The sequence below is a fragment of the Eucyclogobius newberryi genome, unplaced genomic scaffold, assembly GCF_026437365.1.
Source record: "Eucyclogobius newberryi isolate DKJ021-1_F unplaced genomic scaffold, fEucNew1.0.hap1 SCAF_2, whole genome shotgun sequence".
In the NCBI taxonomy this organism is placed as follows: domain Eukaryota; kingdom Metazoa; phylum Chordata; class Actinopteri; order Gobiiformes; family Gobiidae; genus Eucyclogobius; species Eucyclogobius newberryi.
Window position 1 is genome coordinate 30,149,633 of NW_027315834.1, and position 23,871 is coordinate 30,173,503.

Consider the following 23,871-nt stretch of genomic DNA (forward strand, 5'->3'; position numbering starts at 1 on the left):
TGTACAAATCTTTTTATGCTACTTATTTTAGGCAGCATAATTATACAATTAAATGATTGTTGTTATGTACCAAGCGACACAAAAATCCCCCAAAATGGTCTCCACTGACTTTAGATGCAATTTACAGCAATTTACTTTTACCATTTCCAGGCAAACACTGTAAAACAAGTCATCATTTGTACCACAGCCCGAGTTCAGTAGCTTAGCCCATTAGCGCTGCCCCCCTGCTGCACACACTAACAGATGAGCACAGAGTCCCGGGACAGAGGGAGGATGGACTCAAAGAGCCTTTGTGTGAGGGGTATGACTGACCCAGGGGCAGAGCTGGATCAACCCTGAGCTCCACCGCATTCAGGGTCAGACGGGACAGAGCAGGAGCTGTTGGAATCCGAATAGGGTCACAGGGTTTAAATGTTCTATATTATTCACATTATGATGTATGCACAACAAAAACATGCCTGAAGTTGAAGTTCTTCCGTGACTTATTCTGCTCTCAGTACTCAAATTAGCTTGACATAACTTGGACATTGTCACTTCTTGTGTCGATTAATCGCAACTCATTATTGAAATAATACTCAACTTATTTAACTGTACATAGATTGCAAAACATGCCATGAGCTGAGAAAATATGTTTTATTCCTCAAATTGAGCCACAATTGCAGGAAAATGACACAGAAAATGTGTAAATTTAGTGTATTTGATGAAAACATAATAACATAATAACTTTTGTCCATAAATGAACTCCATCAGCATCTTCAAACTGCTTCATCTGGGTCAAATTTAGTAGTTTATAGGTAATACAAAAATGTCATCACCTGATTTTTGCCTTCAAAGCAAAATTATCCTTTAAGTTGCAGCCCTTCTGCCAGTAGAATCTAACCTTGATAATGCATGTGCAAGTGGTTAAAATAATTCCATATTCAATGACCCTTGAGCTATTTAAGATAAGATAAGATATTCCTTTATTGTCCCACATGGGGAAATTTCATTGGTGCAACGCAGGAAGATACAGAGGTAGATACAGAAGAACAGATCACTTATAGGAAGTCTGAAAAACACTTTCAGTAGAAGATCTCCTATAAATAAATAAAAACTCCCATAGACAAATAAATAAATACCATTGCATGTGATCCCGACAGTAATTGCACATGAATATGTGTCACGACAGCACATAGATTGCACATGAATTTCACAGTAATTGCACATGAATTGCACATGAATTCCAACAGCAATTGCACATATGACAGAATTGCACATCAGTATTAGGTTAGGTCAGTATTGCGAGTGTTCAGTACTAACAGTTTTTGTTATAAAGTCTGACAGCAGCAGGAAGGAAAGACCTACGGAACCTTTCCTTCACACATCGAGGGTGGATCAGTCTCTCACTGAAGCTGCTCTCCAGAGCGGAGAGAGAGGCTCCGCTATCTACAGATTTCTATCTACAGATGCCACTATGAGCTTTTCAGTAGTATGTTTTTTTGTACTATACAGTTTTCTACCTTGGCAATTATGGTTTTGTAGCAGACTCAGGATAATCTGGGTTTAATGGCCAAATATATTTTAATGTGAGATGATGTTACACCTGGTTGCTGAAGTGCTCGCATCCCTTTTCTGTGTGTTTTCTTTTACAGCCTGCGGCCCTATAGGGTGACAATTTTGGGCCTTTGAAGTCCATTGAGAGCCGTGCAGTGGGGGACAGTGGTATTTTGATTTGCCAGGAACACTGTATGGTGGGGAAACTCCCTCTGGTCCACTCTGATCTCTGCACACACCTTAAGGGCCAAGACATAACTCTGTCCCAACAAAACATGAGTGAATGAGGGACGGACGTGTGCACCTGGGGAAGTTCACATTTCACCTTCAAGAGAAACCACACCAAAGGCTTGATGACAAAATGATTCAGTTTATCGATGTTACTGGTAAAGGTGTATTAAAGAAAAGGGAGAAAGATGTTCTTTTTTTTTTTGTAATCCCTCATTCGTCCAGGAGTGTTCGATTGTAGAAAAAGATTCAATTGTAGTCATCGGTTTTTCAAAAAACAGAGTCCAGATGGCAACAACTGAATCTTTTTCTATTTTTTTTTTATTTAAGAACATATAAAAGCAAAAAACATTGAAGAGGAAGCTATTATTAGAGATCAGATGTAAGTCTATATATATTCTATATAGTCTATATTTTTTCCATATTACTAATATCCAATATATCAGGCTAACATGGAGGTGCAATTTGTGTCATCCATTTGTTTGTAGAGCTTTTTTCGCAGAGTACTGAAGCCCAAATACCGAGTTCTGAAATCCATTGGAATGGTGATGTCATACATTGTCTGTAAGGCTTTGTTGATTTCAGTCCAATATTTGTGAACAACAGGACGATCCCAGAACACATGATAGTGATTTGCCTCCTGCTGCCACATCCTCTCCAACAGTCTGCATTTCCCTGTGAGTAATGTGCACTTTGACATGGAGTTATAAAGAAACCAGACACACTTTCCCAAAATAATTCCCTTTTGATTTCTTGACTATAATAACTCCTTATTTGTAAATACCTAAAAAGTCCTGTTTCTCTAAGCCAAAGTATTCTTTCAACTCATCAAAGCTCTTCAGATGATTGTATTGTACAATCTGGTAAAAGACCTTTATACCTTTTGTTGTTCAGACTTGAATCTTGAGTCTGTGCTGTTAGGTGTGACATTTTGATGATAAGTCTCTATGGAGTACCACACCTAAATATCTTAAGAGATTCCATTTAAATGGATAGGTCTTTCTAAAGGTCAGGGGGATACCAGAATAAGATTATTTCATTTTTTTGGATATTAATTTTGTATCCGGACATTGGACCAATTTTTTTAAGAAAATGCATCACATTAGGAATGGGAATTTCTGGTTTGGTCAAATATAATAGAACATCATCTGCATAGGAGGCAATCCCATCGATTGTAGCACCGTGAATTGTTTTTGATTGTCTAATAAATTGGGCCAATGGTTCCAAATACAAAGCAAACAGGAGGGGAGACCAGGCGCTTGCACTTTAAATAAATATTGCCAGCTAACAGAATCAAAAGCCTTCTCAACGTCCAAACTAATTATTACTGCTTTGTTTTGTTGTTTTTGTATTTGGCTTATTATGTGTAAGGATCGTTTTATGTTATCTTGTGTTATTCGCTTGTGAATGAATCCTGTTTGATCATTGTGGATTAGGTTTTGGAGTATTTGTTCCATTCTTTTGGACATAATTGAGGATGGTCCACATTCAGAATAGAAATGGGTCTGTATGAGGCACACTCGAGTCGGTCCTTTCCCTCTTTTGGTATCAGGAGTATGATGGCTTCTTTTCAACTAGAAGGGGTCTGAGTTTTCTTAAGTGTCCAGTTAAAAGTTGCCAAAAGGAAAGGGGTAAGTGTGTCTTTTAAAGCTTTATGTTTTGATTGCACCTTGTATTTCCAATACTGTTTTCAGATTTCAGCTCCTATTTTTTTATTTTGTTCTTCTGACATAACAGGCAAATTGAGGGTGTCCAGAAATTCATTTATTTCATCTTCTTTATCGTCTAGATTAAATTTTTTGTTGTTGTTGTTTTATGGCGGTTGGCATCCGAGTGTTGCATTACCGCCAGACTTTATTCCTTAGACTGTTGTTGCTGTTGTTATTGTTTTATGGCAGTCGACAGCCGAGTGTCGCATTACCGCCAGACTTGTTGTTGTTGTTGTTGTTTTATGGCGGTTGGCATCCAATTGTTGCATTACCGCCAGACTTTATTCCTCAGACTTTTCGTAGTCCTCAGACTCCGTCGTAGTCCGTAAAAGTACTCCTTCCATTGCTTTGGTGTTACAAAGCCCATGAGGTCATGATATGTCTTTGTGACTAGAATAGTTGTTGTTGTTTCAGAGACCAACCGGCTTTATTCCAGGGAGACTCTTCTTCATCTTCCTCTCCTTCTTTGACGTTCGGTGCTTCCACCGTACAGCTTTATTCTTTAGGTTCATTCTATAGGCTTTAATATTTCCACTGATGTCGCTGCTTGGTAGCCGTGCGTCTACGAGACTGGACGAGGACAGGAGACCACCCCCACCCCCATCTCGTCACTCTGATCACTCTGACTCCCCAAAAGCAGACCCCCATCACTCCGACTCCCATTTAGCGCCTTTAGCCTGTTTTCTATATCTGCCCAATCAAGCTCCTTTGTTCCAAGGAATCTCCCTGCAGCTTTAGCAATGATCCTGATCCTTTCAGTTCTGCTTTGAGTCTGAGCAGCACAGTTTACAACATCCACCATAAAGAGTATCCTCTCTATCCACAACCAGGGTATTCTCATTAATTCTGGAACCTGCACACTTGGGACCTCCACTCTTGAAACCTTCACACTTCTTGGGAGCCACGCTGGCCTGCAGAGATGGGGAGATGGCGGAGGAGAGTGGATCGGTGGTCGAAGACGTTCTGGACGGCGTGGAGGAGCAGCCTTTTCTGGCTGCACGTGCCCGGAAACGTAAAAAGTCCCTTAGCTCGTCCGAGGGTTCTGGGAATGAGCAGCAGGATGAGGCTGAAGCTATTGATGTCCGGGGTGAGAGCAGAGACTGTAAGGTGATCATAAAGCTTGCACAGGATAGTGCATCCTTTAAGGAGTGGAATTCAGTGGCATTGTCAAAGAGCCTAACTGTAGCTGTGGGAGTGATCAAGAGTGCGAGTGTCCTTAGAGATGGCTTGCTGCTGGTCGTGTGCAAGGACGCGGCTCAGCAACGGAAGGCGATTGGAACTAAACGTCTGGGTGGAAAGGACATTCTTGTGTCTGATGCTGAAAGAAACATGGTCAGAGGAGTTATCGTAGGCGTCCCTACGGCGACGTCTGTGGATGAAGTTAAGGAGAATTTGACTGGAGCTAAGGTGCTGGACGCTAGGCGGTTGAAGGTGACCCGGTCTGGGGTAAGGTGTGACAGCTTGTCGGTAATGGTAACACTTGAAGGGAGGTGCCTGCCTAGTAAGGTGTTCATTGGGTTCATGTGCCATGACGTTAGGCCATATGTTCCACCGCCCCTGCGTTGCTTTAAGTGCCAGCGCTTTGGGCATATTGCAGCGGTCTGCAGAGGGAGGCAAAGATGTGGTAAATGTGCAGGAGATCACGAGTATGGGAAGTGTGACGTGGGAGCAAAACTGAAGTGCTGTAACTGTGGGGAAGAACATAGCTCTGCCTACGGGGGATGCAGGTTTAGCAAAAGAGCTGCTGAGGTGCAGAAAATAAAGGTCTCTCAAGGTATATCCTATGCAGATGCAGTCAAGAAAGTTTCAAGTAATGAGTTTAGAGTAAATACAGAGAGAGGAGCCAGCGCTGCTCCCAGCCAGGGCGAAATGAGAAAGGCCAGCGTGGCTCCCAAGAAGTGTGAAGGTTTCAAGAGTGGAGGTCCCAAGTGTGCAGGTTCCAGAATTAATGAGAATACCCTGGTTGTGGATAGAGAGGATTTTGTACTCTTTATGGTGGATGTTGTAAACTGTGCAGCTCAGACTCAAAGCAGAACTGAAAGGATCAGGATCATTGCTAAAGCTGCAGGGAGATTCCTTGGAACAAAGGAGCTTGATTGGGCAGATATAGAAAACAGGCTAAAGGCGCTAAATGGGAGTCGGAGTGATGGGGGTCTGCTTTTGGGGAGTCAGAGTGATCAGAGTGACGAGATGGGGGTGGGGGTGGTCTCCTGTCCTCGCCCAGTCTCGTAGACGCACGGCTACCAAGCAGCGACATCAGTGGAAATATTAAAGCCTATAGAATGAAGCCTAAAGAATAAAGCTGTACGGTGGAAGCACCGAACGTCAAAGAAGGAAAAAGTAGTCTATTCTGGAATAGTGTGTATGTGGATTTGAAAAATTGGTTTACTGTTTTACTGGCACTAGGGTTGGTTTCCCTCCACAAGTCAATCAATCCTATAGTCTTCAATAAAATACAGAACTTTTTATTTATTGTTCCTCCAGTGCCTCTTGAGTTCAACTCATCTAATGTAGACTGAATGCGAAGACTCCAATCTCTTCATGTGAGCCGGCAGGACCCCGTTTTTCTGGTGGGGAGGGACTTTCTCCGCCTCAGGTTTGCTAGCCATGTTAGCCTCCATGTTAGCCTTGCTGTTTCCAATGGGGCCGTGGACCATCAGTTTTGTTTGTTTTGGTCCCGTAGTGTCGCCAGACTTGTGCCTTCCTTGTTTATGCATCCCTTTTTCTTCTTCTTTGGGATTAGGTGGGTCAAACAATGATTTGAAAAGCCAAGTTTTGCAGCAGAGGTGTGGGTGGGTCAGCTCAAAGCGCCGCAATTAATCAAATTTAGATTCTGTAAGTTTTTATCCTCAATTATATGCTTGAGTCTTTTTAATTGAGAAGTAAAAGCATGTGGTTTGTAGCAGAGTTCAGACTTGTCTATTTTCTTCTATTTTGGATGATGAGGGATTTTCACTGAGGATAAAGATGCTGAGCTGCCAGATAGAAGTCCTGGAGGGAGACCAAAGAGAGATTTACATGTTTAAATGAAAGAAAGATATTTGCACAGTTTGTCATGAGGTAACCAGGAAGATGACTCGCATTGGATTAGATTAGAGTCACTGCATAGATTTTATTGACTAATGCAGCAACTGCTAAAGGGGATTTTAGCCTTGTTGTTATTTTGTTTTATTTCTGTTTAAGTTTGAATTATATAAATAAATTATCTCCTGTTTATTTTTGTACAAATCACGGCAGTTTTATCAGGGGTGGCAAATAATTCATAACAGTGTTCTTAGCGCCTTGATCCCAGGTTTTAATCGATTTTTTTTTTTTTTTCATTTAAGCTGCTTTATATTTCCTTAAAGGCTTTTTGGCAAATCACAAACAAGTTTACCCCTGTTCCATGGTTCCATGTTGTTGCTCCGAGAGCCGGCGAGGTGCGCGTGGGAGCAGACGGTGGATACATCGGGACTTAAAGGACCACATTGGAGCGTTTTCAGAGGGTTTCAAAAGGAGCTTAAACGACACTACTGCCTCAAGGCAAATGTGATGACGATTTAAAGTGTGATCGGTGCGCCTCATCGGCCCATTTTGCAGATCACCGATCACGCGTTTTTACTATACTACTTTAATATACTAGAGGTGCTCCGATCAATCGGCTGATTGATCGGAGCACCTCTAGTAAGAAATACTGTACTCTTTAAGCCCAAAGCACAATTATTGGAATCTGTTGCATAATAAGACTTTCAATTATCTTTTGTTTATATGTATATATATGTTTATTTAGTCTTTATTTAATCTTCTTCTCTAATGTCCTGCAGCAAAGTAGTGACTGTTGTGATTCTCATGTGAGCAGGATATTTACAGCCTCACTAGAGCTTTACTTTTGAAGCAAGTTTTCTCTTTGTGTTTTTGATCTGATTGTGTCTGTTTTTGACAGTCCTTTCTAGGCTAAATATAACAGTAGTGGAAGGGGACAGTCTTTGGTGTGTTGGGACCATTTTAAAATGAAAAAGGATATTATTAGTTCTTGCGATTATGTAAGGCATGCTTCTGGTTAAATTTAGAAAACGCTGACACTTTGCTCAAGACCTAAGGCAGAGTGATTTGTTTTGTTGTGATGCGCGTTTCTATGGACACTCAAAGTTGGCTGCATTAATCGTTCAGTCGCTCCTCAGTCAATGTCATGGTGAACTATGACTAGAGCCTTGATTATGACATGCTAATTGATTCCCTAAGTCTTAGGTCGATATTTAAAAAACACATGTTCCATTTTGTTTTTAACTAAAGGCCCCTACATATAGTTCACCATCTTCAGTTCAAGTTTTCTTCCTTATGAGCTGATTTATGAAATGGTATAGACATTTTTTTTTTTGGAGTTTGTACAGTATATATGTGTTTAACATTTTGTGCATCCCTGATCAGGGACTGTATATGAAATGTGACTCTTTCCTAAAGATGGTGTAAATGCATGTGTTAGTTTACTTAATTATTTATGTACAATTGTATACAATTTTAATTGAATAATATTGCATTTACCGTTGCTGAGATCTGTCAAAATAAATCTAGTGTCACTTTCCACCAGATCAAAGTTGGAGGTGCCTACAGCCGATATAAATGCTGATATATATATATATATATATATATATATATATATATATATATATATATATATATATATATATATATATATATAAATGTTAAATAGACACTTTCTAGGTAGCTGATTATGAAAATGTCAATCTCTATTCATTTTGAATTGCGTTTATTAAGTAATTTACTGTTATTTACCTAAGGGTGTATTTTGAAAATGAAAATTTGCGCAACAATATTTTTGATAGACTTAAACTATTGAAGAGAATTTCTGAGCCTGTGTTGAGCCTAGATAATGCACGTGCGTCAAGGAAACATTAATTTATATACATAAATATACGACTCTATTCAATTCAATTTATATCTGTAAAGCCCAAAATCACAACAGTAGTTGCCTCGAGGGGCTACAGTGAAAAACAGATTAAACAATGTTCATAGGGACAAAAGTCCCACGCTCCTCTGTCCTTAGACCCTCCTTCTCAGCCAATAAAAACTACCAAACCTCTTTGTTTACTGTTTACATAATTGCTTACATTATCCAACAAGAGAACAGAGACAATGTTTACCATGTTGTAGCATTCCATGTGCTAAGTGCTAACTAAAGTACCGGTAAATGAAAGAAACAAAAAACCAAAAGCCCCATTCACACCAAGAAATTAACGTGTACAGATTGCCGGTATGCTTCTCAGTTACCGCCATTCACACATGCAAATTAGTCCCAGAGCATTCACACCTAACCTGGCATTCCTGGAATACACAGGCCTAAATACAAGTACGTAAAACTACCTACATTAGTTTGAAGAAGGTTTTGGAACACTAACTGGAAAAATGCCATTGACGAGGGACAGCTGACGAACAGCTGACTAACAGCTGATGGAGCAAACAGGTTCACAGCAGGTGAATAACTTTTGTTTTTAACTGCAATCTCTTCAATGCATAAAATAAACTATCAGCATGTTCAGGCGCGTGTGTTTGCAACTCAATGAAGACTCCAGACAGCACCGGCTGATATTGAGTAAAGAAAACATACAAGAAACCGTGTCTCTTACCGTTCAGTATAAAAATTAAAAAAAAGTTTTTTACATTTATATAGTGCTGTTCTACCGTCAAGGGACTCAAAGCGCTTCACATCAAGGAACCAGTCACCCATTCACACACACAGTCACACACCAGTGTTCGCAGACGCTGGGGGTGAGGCGGGTTAAGTGCCTTGCCCAAGGACACAACGGCAGTATTCATCTGACGAGTCGAACCGCCGACCTTCGGATCAGAAGACGAGCACTCTACCACTGAGCACTATTTCATTTTCACGTTATTTGGTTTCCATGTCGGACCAATTCTCAGCCATTGTGCGTTTAATTAAAAGTTACCGGTATGTTGGGTGGCGCCACTGTATGGCTTCATTCATGTATAGGCCAACCTGACACTAATCCCAGGTATTTTAGGTTTAGATATTCACACGATTGTCCGTAGTAACGAAAATCTTCTCTCTTCTCCACTGACACTTTGACAAAAATAAGTCCTATGTTGTCACTGGTGTGATCTGTGCTGAAGTTAACTTTTATTCTTGAGTTAGTAGCTGAGTTCAGAGTATTTGAATCCAGTACTGCCTCAGTCAGATTCATGAATGATCAGAGGGCACACAAACAGGATTCAGCTGCACTACGGCATCTCAAGCTGCGTTCAGACCGCGGCGTCCAAATTTGTGCTGGACGCCCGAGTTGGGCGCCTGTACATTTGAAGGTAGAAGCGCGTCCAAAAAATAAACTCACCAGCAGACGTGCGTCCAAGGCGTACACATGCGCAGTGGAGGAGTCGTTGTGTTCCCCGGTGTTGCTGTTCTCTTGATCCAATGGCAGACTAGGTTGAGAGAGTGGCTTTACAAAGTCTAAAAACTGAGGCTTGTCTGGGTCACACAGATACTTCAGAGGTGAGCAGAGTTTAGTGAATATCATCATTTGCTCCAAGAGCTGCGTCTGGATTATTTTTATCAGTGCAGGGTTTGTTTCGGTCCTTCCTTCGGTTAGTAAAATGCGTAGGTACGGCACTGGAGCCTAATCACTGATTGGTTGCTGTGCCACGTTGGCCCCAAAAAAGTACAGCTTTGTCCAACTTTCTGCGTCTGACGCTCTAGTGCCCTGGGCGCTCTTGTGGCTCTTGCGTCCGACACACAAACACCCCGGATGCGCCGCACACCAACGCTTAAAATGCTAAGCTTTAAAATGATGTATAACATGCCCAGGTGAAAATATCAGCCGATGATATTGACCAATCAATATATCTGTCGGGCCCTAGATCAGATAGACATCAAAGTATAGTTAAATTCAAAGCATATTCTTCACCTTTCCGATCTTTTCTCTGTTTGCATCAGTGGCACTGCTCCTGCCGGCAGTCATCTCGCTGATTTCATGGCTTTTTACTCAAACACAAAGACTTTATTCTGACTGTGTGACTCCAATCCTCATACTTTCCTCTCTCTCTCCTTCCTCTTCACATCAGCAGCCCTAAGACCCAACATAGAGCCATATTTTCCATTGTGTTACCTCATACTTCTTACAATGTTAGAAATTGACAAAGACCCAACCAAAAAGACAGCCTTACATTTGCATTATTACCATATAAAATTAGGCCTGGTGTCTCCATCTTGGCTGAGGCTTTGAAGTTTGTCCAAAATGCACTTGGGGAGAGAAGTTGGGGGTGGGTGGAAAATGTAGGTCATGCAGTATGTGAGACAATTCAAAGATGCTGATAGAGCACAGACATTCTCAGGATAATGTTCAGTTTATTTTTTGTCTCTTTTAAGCTTAATATTGTATTTGGGAAGAAGGGTACAGAAGCCTAGTCTTGATGCATCACCATTCTGCTTATTTTGTAAGTTCAAAAAGCTATATTGATTTAAATTGTGGTTATTTTCCTTCGACAAGGATGTTGTGCACGGTCTGCATTTAATAATAAAACATTTTCTCTTTCATGAACCTGGAAGAAAGAGCTGAAATCAGTGCTCTGACTGACTCCGCTTTGGTGGTTTGCCCCAGTTTATTTTCGCCATCTGTGAAAAGTTGTGGATGTTGATGCTGTGCCAAAGGGTTTGTGAGAACTTGAGCATCTAGAGTCATCTAGAGATCTAGAGAGAGTAATATCTGAAATATTTAAAAACTGTATTGGACCTTTTACCCTTTACCCATCCACATCCACCCCAGTGAAGGTGGGTGAAGTGTCTTGCCCAAGGAGGACACCACATTATTCACAGATGTCGGGACTTGAACCTTGAGGTCAGAGGACAAAGGTTGTACCTCTGCACAAGTGCCAGTTAGTGGATCTTGTACTGCATGTTGTATTTCAGCCAATAATGTTTGCTGCTGTCAGTAGCAGCAGTCGCAGTCGTGTAGAGTGCTGGTTTCAGCGTTGAATTTGCCAGCTGCTGTGGTCTGAACTCATGTCCCATGAATCTCTTTGTTTTGGTTTAGAGCGGACATAAAACCCGGCTCTGTTACATTCAAACAAAGGTTGATTATAACCCACAAACCACTCGATGCGTGCAAGTCTCCAATGCATTTATTTATCTGCAGCATTATTCAATTATTATTGTTTGTATTATCATGAATTTAATCAGTCCTGGTTTAGTCTTGGTTTACTTCTCTTGCAGCCATGACTCCGTATTGGATACTCCTGCTCTGGATCGGTTTTAGTGCAGATTTACTTCCAGTTCAATAGTGTTCATTCATGATTTTTAATCCTAGTTCAATTCTAGGTTACATTTGATTCAGTTCTGTATTAGTTTCGGTATAGGATTGGTTTAGCCACAATTTAGTCCTTGTTAGTTTAGTTTTAGTAAATACATTTTTATTCACCTATTTTTTTGTGATTTAAATCTCATCTTTATCTCACCATTTTCCATTGTGTTACTTTGAAAGCCATATATTTGTTTAGTTGGTATTTGCCGTGATGAAGTGAACATATTCAACATAAATGAGGGTTGAATATGGGTCCATTTAAAAATTAACCTAAACCTATTTATCAAGATTTCTCCGTTGGATAAAATACTACAAGGCTACATAACTTCTAGTTCTTGTTGTCTATGGGAATATAACGTAATATATATATAAACTTAATCTATTAGTCCAATGTATTCTATTTGCCTTTGCCTTGTCTACGCCTCATTAGATCTAAACACTGTGTAGCCACTGGGGCCTTCTGACACACTTCCTCCTCAGAAGTGGGCCGAGGCACAAACGTGTTGCCAGGCAGACACTTCCAAAGACTGCAGGGACTGGAACGACCCACTGAACTCGAATGGCATCCACCGAGCAATTTGTTTGTGGTAAATCATCATGAAAAAGATCAGCGTATGTCGCATTCGGACCCATTTACCCCGAGTAAAAAGACGGTTTAGCTTGTATATTTAGTTCTGCATTCGTATATAGTTATCATTTACTTAATTTCATAAAGCAGAATTTTCTCACGATTTTGTAATGCATCCGATTATCAATACATTACACATGAGAATCTCCAATATATTAAATTTTTTTCAGGAACCAAATACATTTTAACAACAATATTTCTTTGTTAAACCACTACCTGCAAAAATTTGATTTGAAAAAGACACATTTTAATAATCAAAACTGTGAAAATGGACTGAAAAAACAAGTTCCCTTTCTCTAAACATCCAACAAAATGGTAGCACAGTCATAAAATAATTCGGTATTTCTCACGGCGGTACATCAATACAGCGTAATAAATATTTGTAAAGTAAAAAGTGCCCATTCAGCTTCATGAGGTATTTATTTAGAGAGACCGGACGTTCCAGTTTGGCTACTTACCGTTTGATGATGGTAAACAGTTTACCTAAAACTATACTTTAAGGTCAGTGACTTAAAACAATTTAAACCCAAAAGATCACTTTGCATTGTGCTCTGTTGTCATGATGACGGCGACATTTGTTTATTAATGAAGTGCTCATCGGGCTCCTGGTGTTTTTAATTAGGCAACCAGTGACCCGCTGTGCGCCGATTCAGGTCACCTCTGTCATACATGCACAGCTCTGCAGTGTGTGGAGCAGTAATAGTATGAACAAAAGCATGAACAAGCCAGTGAATGATAAATACAGTAAGTCAGTGGCTGCCAGCCTGTTTTTTGCCTCAAATCACCAATTAATCTGTTTACTTTGGTAATGTATTGTGAATTATTCCATTACATTTTCTCGTTTTAATGATATTGATGTCCAAAATCATCAAACTACATAGAACGTATATTAAATTTCACCTTCTTTAAAATCTGAAATAATTCCCCTTACGCCTGGTCGAGAAACACTGGTGTGAATACAAACCAAATTGAAATTATTTGGCTTTTCAAGAGCTTATCCGGGTCTGAACTAAACCATACCAGAACATAATTATGGTAAAAGCAAAGTTATTTCATTTAGACCTAGTATTATCATGTTTTAATCCTGTTTTAGATCTGGTTGTAGAACTTTGAGAGCAACTGAACAAAACCATGAAACCAAATAACTGAGATCCAAGGCACCAATACGTTCAGTAACCGGGACTAAATAATGACGGATACAAGACGCTCAAAGCAAAACAGTTCAGTGGAATGGAAATCTCACGATAAGTAAAATGAGAAACCGACATCAACTTGAATATTACTGTAATAGGAGAAATGCGTCAAAACAAATGAGGGAAATGCATTTGACGAAGCTTGTGCACCAGCATACGTACCTGTCCATGTGGAGTTCAGTGTGTTCTGTGCGGGAGCGGTTACCTGCTGCACCTGATGGATGGAGGCGATTCTCCGTCATAGATGATAAACGAGCGCGAGCAGACAGATGGAGTGTGTGAGAAAAAAAGGACAGACTGCAACCTTCCTAGAGATGAGTGGGATGGAGAGAAGAGGGGGAGAGGAGAGAGACAGAAGTGTTGCGTCTCATCCGCATTGTAGGGATCAAACCCAAGACCTTTTTGTGAGGTGACTAATAGTGGAGCCAGACATGTTGTGTTTCTTATTGTTTATCTCCAAAATATCTCAAATGAGCTGTTGTCATTGTTATTCATCTGTTCTTTTAATGAAGTCAGAAGTATAGAACTGCCAGTGAGGAGCCCTAACAACAGACTATAGATAACATGGATGAGGCAGAGGATTAGTTGTTTTAGTCTGCTTGAAAGAAGACATTAAACTTAAAGTGGTAATGGACGATTTTTGAGTCTTATTTCCTCGTGGCGTGGACTGCCGATTAGTCCTGCCACGTATCAATCATAGAACACACCTACTGCTCACCTGCAGCCTCGTCGGCTCGTCCCCAGGAGAGCAGCACGTTTTCCCCGTGTCTACGCGCGTGGATCTATCATTATATAGTTCCCTCAGCGTACAGGACATAATTAAGACAGAGAAAGACATTTCGAGCTGTCTCAGAAGAGATGGAAATCTACGGGAGACGAGAGATGCGATCCGATCCGTTGCACTAATAAACAAACGCACGTGTGTTTTTTGTGCGTCCGCATGCGCACTTCTGCTTGAGTTCTCAAATCGGCGAAAAATCGTCCATTACGCCTTTAATGCATTTTATCTTCAGTAGACCACAGTGTGCAAAGTCTGTCTCACCACAGACGGTAACTACAGTCACAAGTGAGAAATCCACGCTGTTCAAGCTTGAAACATTTTGTTTGTCTTTTTCAACATAAAAAACATGTCAATCACAACTGTCAACCATTCTCTGTACAAATTAAGCTCCAAGCCTTTCTGAAAATGTATGTTTTCAAAGTAGAATGTATATTATTATTTTTGTTCTATACATCGTTATTCAAGATTAGTGTATCAACAACAACATGGTCATACAGTGGCATAAATCTTTCTTCCAGACTTTCTATCGTCCATCAAGCTAAAAGTGCATGACAAATTTGAATGTACCTATAATAAGAGTACTACTAGATTGCCATGCCTTTTACTTAATCTTGAGTTACACACTTTTAAAGTAGGTGTACCGTAGTGCCCTTACTTGAATAAATGTTTTACTTAATTTACGAAATCTATCGTTTATTAGGGCTTTTATCTCGACAAACTGAGATTTTTTTAATGTTGCCAGCAAGGTGAACTATCACAAACTCTTAACAATCCACCTTGTTTGGTTCCCACTGATTTGTTTGCAGTGGTAAACGGGCCAATCACATGGCATTTAGATCCCACAGGTAGGACTGGAACCAATCACAGAGATTGTGGTTTGAGAGGAAGTCAAAACAACTGAACCAAAACAAACATGGCGGTGCCAACGGCCGTATTTCACCCTATGTAAGAAGAAATACGGACAATTTAGATTTTTCTGTTCCTACTGCTGTTGCGATGCTTCGACCAATCAGTGTTAAGTATTTTTTTTAATGTCCCGACAGCTTTTGGTGAGAGACTTGCCAGATTGATTCATGTGAGTGAGACACATATCAATCTGCCGTGAGCCAAGTTAAAGATTTTCAAGTTGAACGTCAAAGTAATATAAGAAGCATTTTTACATATTGTTTTTAATTGAGTCTCTACTCTCCCCACATTTGGAAAATAGCAAAGTTCTTTGTTCTGTGTCCAGGTTCTACTCTCTACACTCTGTCTTGTGGGGCGGCACCTTTCTGCTGCTGCTGCTGCTGCTGCTGCTGTTTCTGTTTCCTCAGAGCATTTCCTCTAGTGGTTCAGCAAAGCTTCCCTCACACTCACAATGACACACACACAATAATAATAATGATACAAATGCCTCGGCTTTACTACACAACAGGGCTGAGGCAGAGCAAGGTGTTTCCTGTGACCTGAGCCACTGCTGCGTCAACAAAAATCTCTCCGGGGACAGATTAAATGTTTATTTTATTTTTTTAGTATTGTTTTATGTATGTACCATAATTGTAGCTGCTGTAAGATAGTGAATATTGGTGTAAATCCAAATATGTTGATTTAATCTTCTTCTACAAGTTTCTTCTGTAAGATACATTTTCTTTAAAGTTTAGTTATTTGTGTGTTTTTACTCTTTCTATTAATAACATATAGGGTTATTAATGTATGGTCTATGCCCCCATTTATAAATGAAGACTTAACTTAATGAAGTTAAAACATTATTGTCAAATTGTCTATAAATGTCGACTAGGTTCTTTATCAAGCTGGAATAGAATAACTGATAAATTAACAGTTCTCTTGCTCTGACTTCTCTGAATCAAATAAGTGGCCATGATCAAATAAGTGGCCATGTAAAGAGTTTTTTTGTTAAGCGATAATCGTAATTATTCAGGTCACAATGTAATTGTAAGAACGAAAAAGGAATAAACGTGAAAATCGTAGCCAGCAACAATGAGTAATTTCAGTTCAAACTATATTTGTAATGTAAAGTACTTTTATCTGGCCGTTTCTGTGACTCTCAATTTTTTTCATTTAGAATCTTTGGCATACAATTGAAGAATTTCCTTTTATAGTGCCAATAATCTTGAATAATCGTAAAACTGTGTTTCTTCTCAGCATAATCATAACACCAACATTTGATATTACGACATCCTTATCGCAAAAGCACAACAACACTTTAGAAGTTTTATGTACAGCATTAAACATCACATAAAGGGCACACACAGGGCACGTAACCTCTCACATTAAACTATGGCAATTTATGCGATATTCATCTTTTGTGTCAGAGTTGTAGAGTAAGCCTTTGTACCTATTGTACAAATACAATGATTATCCTACATCTAGCAACGCTGATTTGTGTCGTCCATTTTAGCATTTGTGTCTTTCCTTCTGTTAAAAAACGTCAACAAAAACGAGCTATTGCAGCATAGGCAGTACACGGTCTGCTCTCCTTTGTGAACTATGTCATGTCTTTTAAAACCTGTAAATCTTAGCATGGGCATTAGACTTCCTTGGTAGCACATCTAATCTGATTTGTCTCTGTCCAATTACCTCTTCTCAGCAGCTAAATGTGTGAACGCGAGGGGAAAGTGGCATGTTTAAATCTGTGATATCCATGCCTTATTTATGCCTGGGCCATGGTTTATTGATGTGCTGTTAGAGCATTTGCAAAGGGGTTGAATATTGGATTAAAAGCAGCGGATGGTTTATTCATGAGTTGTGAGATATTTTGGACGACCACAGGAATCCCTCACAAACATGAATTTATGCAGCGCAAACCTCACTGTTGTGAAGTGTGAAGGTTTTTCTGTGTCTGTTTTTGAAAACGCAAATAAAAAGCCAAAATTATCAAAATGTTCTAGCTGCCTCAGTCACAACACAGTATTCACTTTGAAAACAAACATAATTTAACATATGCCACACAATCAATTACATTTTCAACACTTTAATGAGGCACCAACCCTAATACTAATATTGGTCCATTGAATTTCAACAAAGTGTGATTACTGGACGCTCAGGGATATACTGTCGTTTTTGTCAATGCTGTTGTAGAGTTGCTGATTCATAAACATTCTTGGTATATTTGGATCAGGTTGATTGTCTGGTATTGTTTGGTATTCGGTGTATTTTGGCATCTATATGTATAGGGTGGATCGTTCTCTTTTCTACTTCATTCATTTATTTATTTATTATAACCCAATACTTGAATGTCTCTTAATATTTCTAATCTCTTGTATTGTAATCCATCAGAGACTGTAAATGTCTCGGTTGAGGGTCACATAAAATATGAACGGACTGCATATCAGTCTAAACATCCCTTCGCCTGCGTCTGGTTGCACTAAATTAAGTTTTAATGTGCTGTTCCTCTGTGTGTCCAGTAGGTGGTGCAGTGCCCTGTGATGGAGAAGATGAAGCGGTTTAAGAAGCGCTTGTCGTTAACGCTTCGCTCGAGTCAAACCATCGACGAGTCTCTATCAGAGCTGGCCGAACAGATGACCATGGAGGACGGAGGCACCAAGGACAATGGTAGGGCTGAAGGATTTGAATGATCTGGTGACAAATGTTGCAATCGTGTCGTTTCATTTTCGCGAGTCCGGATTCAGTTCACAGTTCATATTCCATACTCGACACACAAACGGGAGTCTACAAACTGAACTTTTTGAAATCAGTTGTGCCAGAGTGCAAATATCTAAACGCTGTTACGCCGTGTCCGCAGCGTTTTTGCATTATCGACTGTTGCGTCATTGCCTCTACTTGACGACGCATATATGCCAAAATCCGGCAGCAACAACAATTACCTCTTTATGGCTTTTGAAGCAAAATCTGTCTCTGCTTCTCTGCCACCTGGAAAGCTGCCGTGTTTGATGTGTTTGTGTATAATCCGTGTGCAGTTTTCAGCGCATTCTCGTTGTCTTTGTGTTACTTTTCAACAGCGCCACCAAGGAACCTGGCATATGTATTACAACGTTTTCAGGCGTTCAAGTGTGGATGTACACAGTTTTAGAAAATATTGTTTGTGTGTAGATGTGGCCTTAGGCAATAGAATGTCACCAAAAGAGATCTAACTACTGTAAGTGCAGCGTTTGTATTTTGATCATTGATAATAATAAAGTCATGCTCATGGCTGAAAACATGTGAAAGTCAATATTAACCATGTGCGTAAAGGTTTTTGAGAAGTGAGATAGACTTTAATACATACTTCCTTCTTTCACAGTTTAAAGTTTTAAGTTCTAAATACATTTTCCAACCCTATTTTACTGTATTACCAAATGTTTCGTGGTGTTCTAATCGCCACATCCCTGGAGTTGCTTAGTATGCTATCTGTGACTTTGTGATCCACTCGTCGTAAATATTTGTTGACAATTCCTCACGGAGGACACATAGCAAAGGAAATGCCAGTTCTCTCTTGTTTTTTTGTGCATCTTCCTCTTCCTATCCGTCGCCCTCTCTCTCACCCACAAACACTGAAGGCTGAGTTTTGGCTTCGTCCCGTGGGTCTTTAAATTATGAAGTTGATAAAAAGAGAGCGACTTGGACTGGAGTGAAGAGAGTGTGTTATGTAACTGAAGAGACACAGCATACAGGGACCTGTACAGTAGACCATTGAGCTGTTGGGTATAACTGCTGGTGTCAGAGTGTTGCTAAGGTAGTTGCTAAGGTAGTTGCTTATTTATAGGTGTCACGACCTTTCAAACTATTATGGTGTCACAAAATTAACATTGATCGCTTATGGGCAAGTCTCATAGTTGCAGTGATAAAAACAGTATTATTAGGGAAAGTCCATTTACTTGAGTTGGGTCATAGTGTTGCTTTCTTATAAACCTAGAGTTTAATTCATGTAATTCATGCCTGTTTCCTGTATTCTCTGACCCTGCTGTTCTTTGAGATACTATTGACAAGGATGAACTATTTAACAAGCCCTCTACATCCAGGTTGTTTATCCCTTCACAGAGTATAGTTCTGCGTCTACTGATTCCTTTTAGTTTTTAAATGATCTTATCAAGGAATCTGAGAGTTTTGTCTTTTGGTTGGCGCTCACTTGCTGCACAGGCACATGGGGATTTACACTGCATATTTGGTCTCTAAATAATGAATTTAATGGATGAATGTAATGGATGGACAATTTCCTCACTCTAAATTGCTACTGACTGGTCACTGTCAAGATAAGTGTATAAAAGATGGACGGTGCTTTTCTTAATAATGTTTTTGATGTAGGAACAATTTTGTCGTAGAAAGCTCTCAATTCTATGTTTTTTCTAATGCATACATATTTTATAAATGTCACAAAATAGGAAGGAAGGACCCCAGAGCTACAGACTGACCATTATGGCGTGGAGGGAGAAAATAGTTTACTCCCTCTTTTCCTGTTACTGCAGCCAGCTTTATGCACCATGACCTTTTCAACTCAGCACAGAGCCATAAACAACTGGGACAACTTTACTCTTTGCATTAAAAATTAATGTTAATAAGTACAATCAGTTTGAAAATGGCAAAGATCATGCATCAGTAACATCTTTAGTACAAAATGGCATCTTCAAGCTAATTTAGTCATGTGACATCAGGAGCTCTACAGGTTATGATAAAGCTGTTTAAAAAGATTACCACAATAGCACTCTGAATGGCCTTTAAAAACACAGAGGAGCATCACTAACTGTTTTGAGCTTTTGTAAAAGAGTGACTATTTTGGACGAGTACTCAAATATGCATGAATGAACCAAACACAGCTCTAGGCGTGTTTTTTATGTGTGAACTACATTTTAACTTGGCTAAAAGTTCAGATTTTTGCTCGCTAAATTTCTTCCGCGCTGGTATTTGTTGCAGAGGTTTGAGAAACACTGCTGATATTTTGTCGTTGTGTTTCAGAGCCCTTCATGAGGAACGGACGGCCCCCCACGTCCCACAGCATGCACTCCTTCCTGCACCAGTACACGGGGTCTTTCAAAAAAACACCGCTCCGACGACCTCACAGCGTCATCGGGGGAACGCTGGGCTCTTTCATGGCCATCCCCCGAAACGGCAGCCGACTAGGTAACGTCCAACATCCACAACTAATTAGTAAGCATAGGAAACACTTAATTTATGATGTACACCCAGGCTTTTAGATGGGATTTGAAAACACCCCGTCCAAATAATTTTGTACCCGGGGGTACGGGTGCCGACTAGGCTAAAAAAACGAATAGCTTCGGACCACGGTTCGGCAGCCAATCAGCGCGCAGCATGCAAATTTTCACTTGTAAACAGTTAACTGTAATGGCGGACTATTGTCAAATGCTTCCTGGCCCGATTTAATGATAATATTCCCTTTTTTTTTTCCTAAGATTTAGTAATAAAATGGCCGTCCCTGCACTCGAAAATGCCCGTTCACATTTTAAAATATCCCGTCCAAAATACGGGAAGACGGGTCTCTATCTAAAAGCCTGTGTACACCTCAAACTTGACTCACAGGAACGTTTTAAACAGCCAAATTTTAGGTTTTAAATAAAGGTTTTTGAACTGTAAAAAAATCACACCATGCACATTACTTGCCACATAACTGATTAACTTGTGTTGTGCCTAACCTCTTAGTATTTTAATTAGAGAATAATGAATGAGCCTGTGTACACCTCAAACTTGACTCACAGGAACGTTTTAAACAGCCAAATTTTAGGTTTTAAATAAAGGTTTTTGAACTGTAAAAAAATCACACCATGCACATTACTTGCCACATAACTGATTAACTTGTGTTGTGCCTAACCTCTTAGTATTTTAATTAGAGAATAATGAATGAGAAATTTACTTCCAGAAAATGTGCATGCTTCAAGATGGACAGGACTGTGCTTTTTGTTCTTAAACCTTTGTCGCTGAAAAGAAGCACCTACTTGTAATGATTAGACCACATCCACTTTATATGATCTCATTTTAAATCCTCAGCAAAACGTTGAATGACATAATTTGAGTCATAATTTCTGACTCGAGCGCAGCACACATGTAACAGATGGTATCCGGGAGCAGACGGGAAGTGTGTCACTGCACTGAGATTTCCTCGTTTTAACAAATCCCTGCTTTTCGAACAGGCCTGCCCCTCTTGTGCCAACCCCGGTGCCTCAGTGACACGTGAGCGTGACGGGCATGACGTTATTTCTGGTGCGAACGGATTCATCCATCAGGACGAGAAAAAAGAGCAAGCGTTGAAATGAGTGTAGGTTGAGAGGCGAGAGGATGAGTCACAGGATGAAGTATTGTAGAAGTGTAAAAGTGAGAAAGATTTAACCTCGATGCTGTATAGGGGCCGCAAAAAGGTCCGGAAGTTGATATTGAAATTATCACCGCCTTTTCAAGCTGTAAAAGGAGGAAGTAGGTATTTCAATATTTCTAAGTACCAGTAGTTCTTATCTTGAACTTTTAAAAAGAAGAGAGACTTGTACTTCAAACGATTCAACTTTTTTTTGTGCTGTATTTTCATTTTGAATTTTGGAGCACATGTTACTAATATCTGCAGAGGCATCATTACACCCATGTCAAATCAATATTTGACAGTAGTGCACAACAATTTGTTTGTTTTCACTCGTCACGAATTTGGTTCTATTTACTTCTCTTCTGGTTCGGTCACTCTCCACCCTTGGCCACATGATTAGATCGTCCGTTTTCACGCCACACTCGCCCTGCTTTTGAAAAGGCCATCCATGCTTTTGTGACATCACAGCTCCATGACTGAAACTCACTCGATTACTGCAACCTGGCTCAGCTCAGCCGTCCACAGGAGTTCAGAAGGCACTAGAAGAAGAAGAAGAAGAAGAAGCTCGGGGACAAGTCATTCTTGTCCTTAAATCCCTGCAGTGTTTTCCTTCTACATTTTAGAATCCTTGTATATACATTTTTGGGTGATTATTTTTAAAACTCTCAATGTCTTGGTACCTTCTTATTTATTTAATCCTTCGGAGACAAAGCCTTTTCTGTTTTAGAACCTCAGCTGTGGAATAACGTCACTTTTCCACATAAGAACTGCACTTTAAATTTGGCTTCCAGATTGAGCGATAAGCTTTTACTATTATATTGTTTTGCGCATGTTGTTATTCTTATTGTTTTAAATACCAGTTTTATGGTCTGTTCTGTCTGTTTTTAAAAACTTTATACATAAATTAGATTTTATTTGAAGACCACCTGTTTAAATCGCTCTGGGAGCTGCAGTTTAATGCGGCCCAGAGTGCAATTGTCCTGTTCACACTGGCCCAAGCACACCGCTCGGACTGTTAGTAGCAGTGGGAAAACACCCTGTCTTTGAGACATGTCCTGACACATCATAACCAAGGTGCCACATTTTCTGACCTTTCTGTTTCGTAACCATTGTCTTAGATGTTCAAAGTAGATGGGAGCTTTACAGAAGAAGAGCTAATTTCACAGTAGTGTTACAGTAAGGGCTGCCAACAGACCCTGTCCTAATTAGAAAGCCTTGAATCTAAAAACAGGGCACTCAAGTGGGACAGCGGGGAGTGAAGTGTGAAGCCTTGTTAACAGCACGTCTCAAAAAGAAAATGGAAATGGGAACAACAGCAATGTCATGTTGCATCAAACAAATTATGGGGTTAAAATTAAATATTTTAGAATTGGCCAGAAAATGGGTCAAAAAAATTCCGAACTCTTACTCTGAAAAATCTAAACATCTTATTTTTAGTAGGCCTGAAGGAGTTGTGTGCCATAATAAGTAGAGGTGCCAAATTAAAAGCAATCAAATCAAAATTGCAATTTGAACGATTAAATGTATCAAATGAATTAATTGATTAATAATGCCCACTGTCAAACTAAATATATCTCCATGTGTTTTTTTCTTTGGCAAACAATAATAAACACATTGATTGAGTAGAAATATGTTCATAAAATGTGATAACAACTTTGAGAAATAAAAAAATATTCAATAAGACAAAACATTAATTTAGCCAGAAAAGGGGAGTTAGGAGTGGAAAGTAGTGAAAATGACAATAACTTGGAAACAGAGCAGGTGATGTAGGAATGTTGGACCAGGCGCTGAGATGGGCCACTGCCTACGAAAACAGCACAAATGGGGAGTGGAGAGAAGTGAAAATATGAAGACCGTTGAGTGAAAAATGGTTCGCACTTTTTTGTAAAGAAATGTGATTTTTTGTTCTTTGGTGCTTTGGAATATTTTAGTTTGCACTTTGTTGTAAAACCCATTGATACATGTACGGGTATATCACTGCTCATATTTGTTGAAGATCTTTCTCAGATCGAGCAGTCAGCAGTTTGCCGCACACATTTTTCATTCAAATGCTTTTAATGCAGTTTCTACTTTCTAAAGGTCCAAAAGTCAGTGTGAAATTGCATATAGTTTGCTGTATATTCTCCATCAACAGAAGCTTCTCCTCCACATGTGAGGAGAGGCGTGTGGTTGGATGACGGGGCGGCTCACTCTCTCATGAACTGTTGGTGTGAGACTCTGGGCTGTGGTCTGAGCTGCAGTTTGGGTTTT

At 39.8% G+C, this 23,871-nt stretch overlaps 1 protein-coding gene across 3 annotated transcripts in view; it reads left to right on the forward strand.

Moving 5' to 3' along the window:
* The window catches only part of cdk17 (cyclin dependent kinase 17), a 49,253-nt gene that overhangs the window by 11,618 nt on the left and 13,764 nt on the right, over positions 1-23,871 (forward strand). For 2 of the 3 annotated variants that reach the window (XM_072454980.1, XM_072454981.1), the window contains exons 2-3: positions 17,789-17,933; positions 20,271-20,435. In XM_072454980.1, coding sequence (XP_072311081.1) covers positions 17,807-17,933; positions 20,271-20,435 — 292 coding nt within the window. In that variant the 5' untranslated portion in view covers positions 17,789-17,806. Of the gene's footprint in view, positions 1-17,785; positions 17,934-20,270; positions 20,436-23,871 lie in introns of all 3 variants that reach the window. The other variant, XM_072454979.1, reaches the window with a different exon arrangement.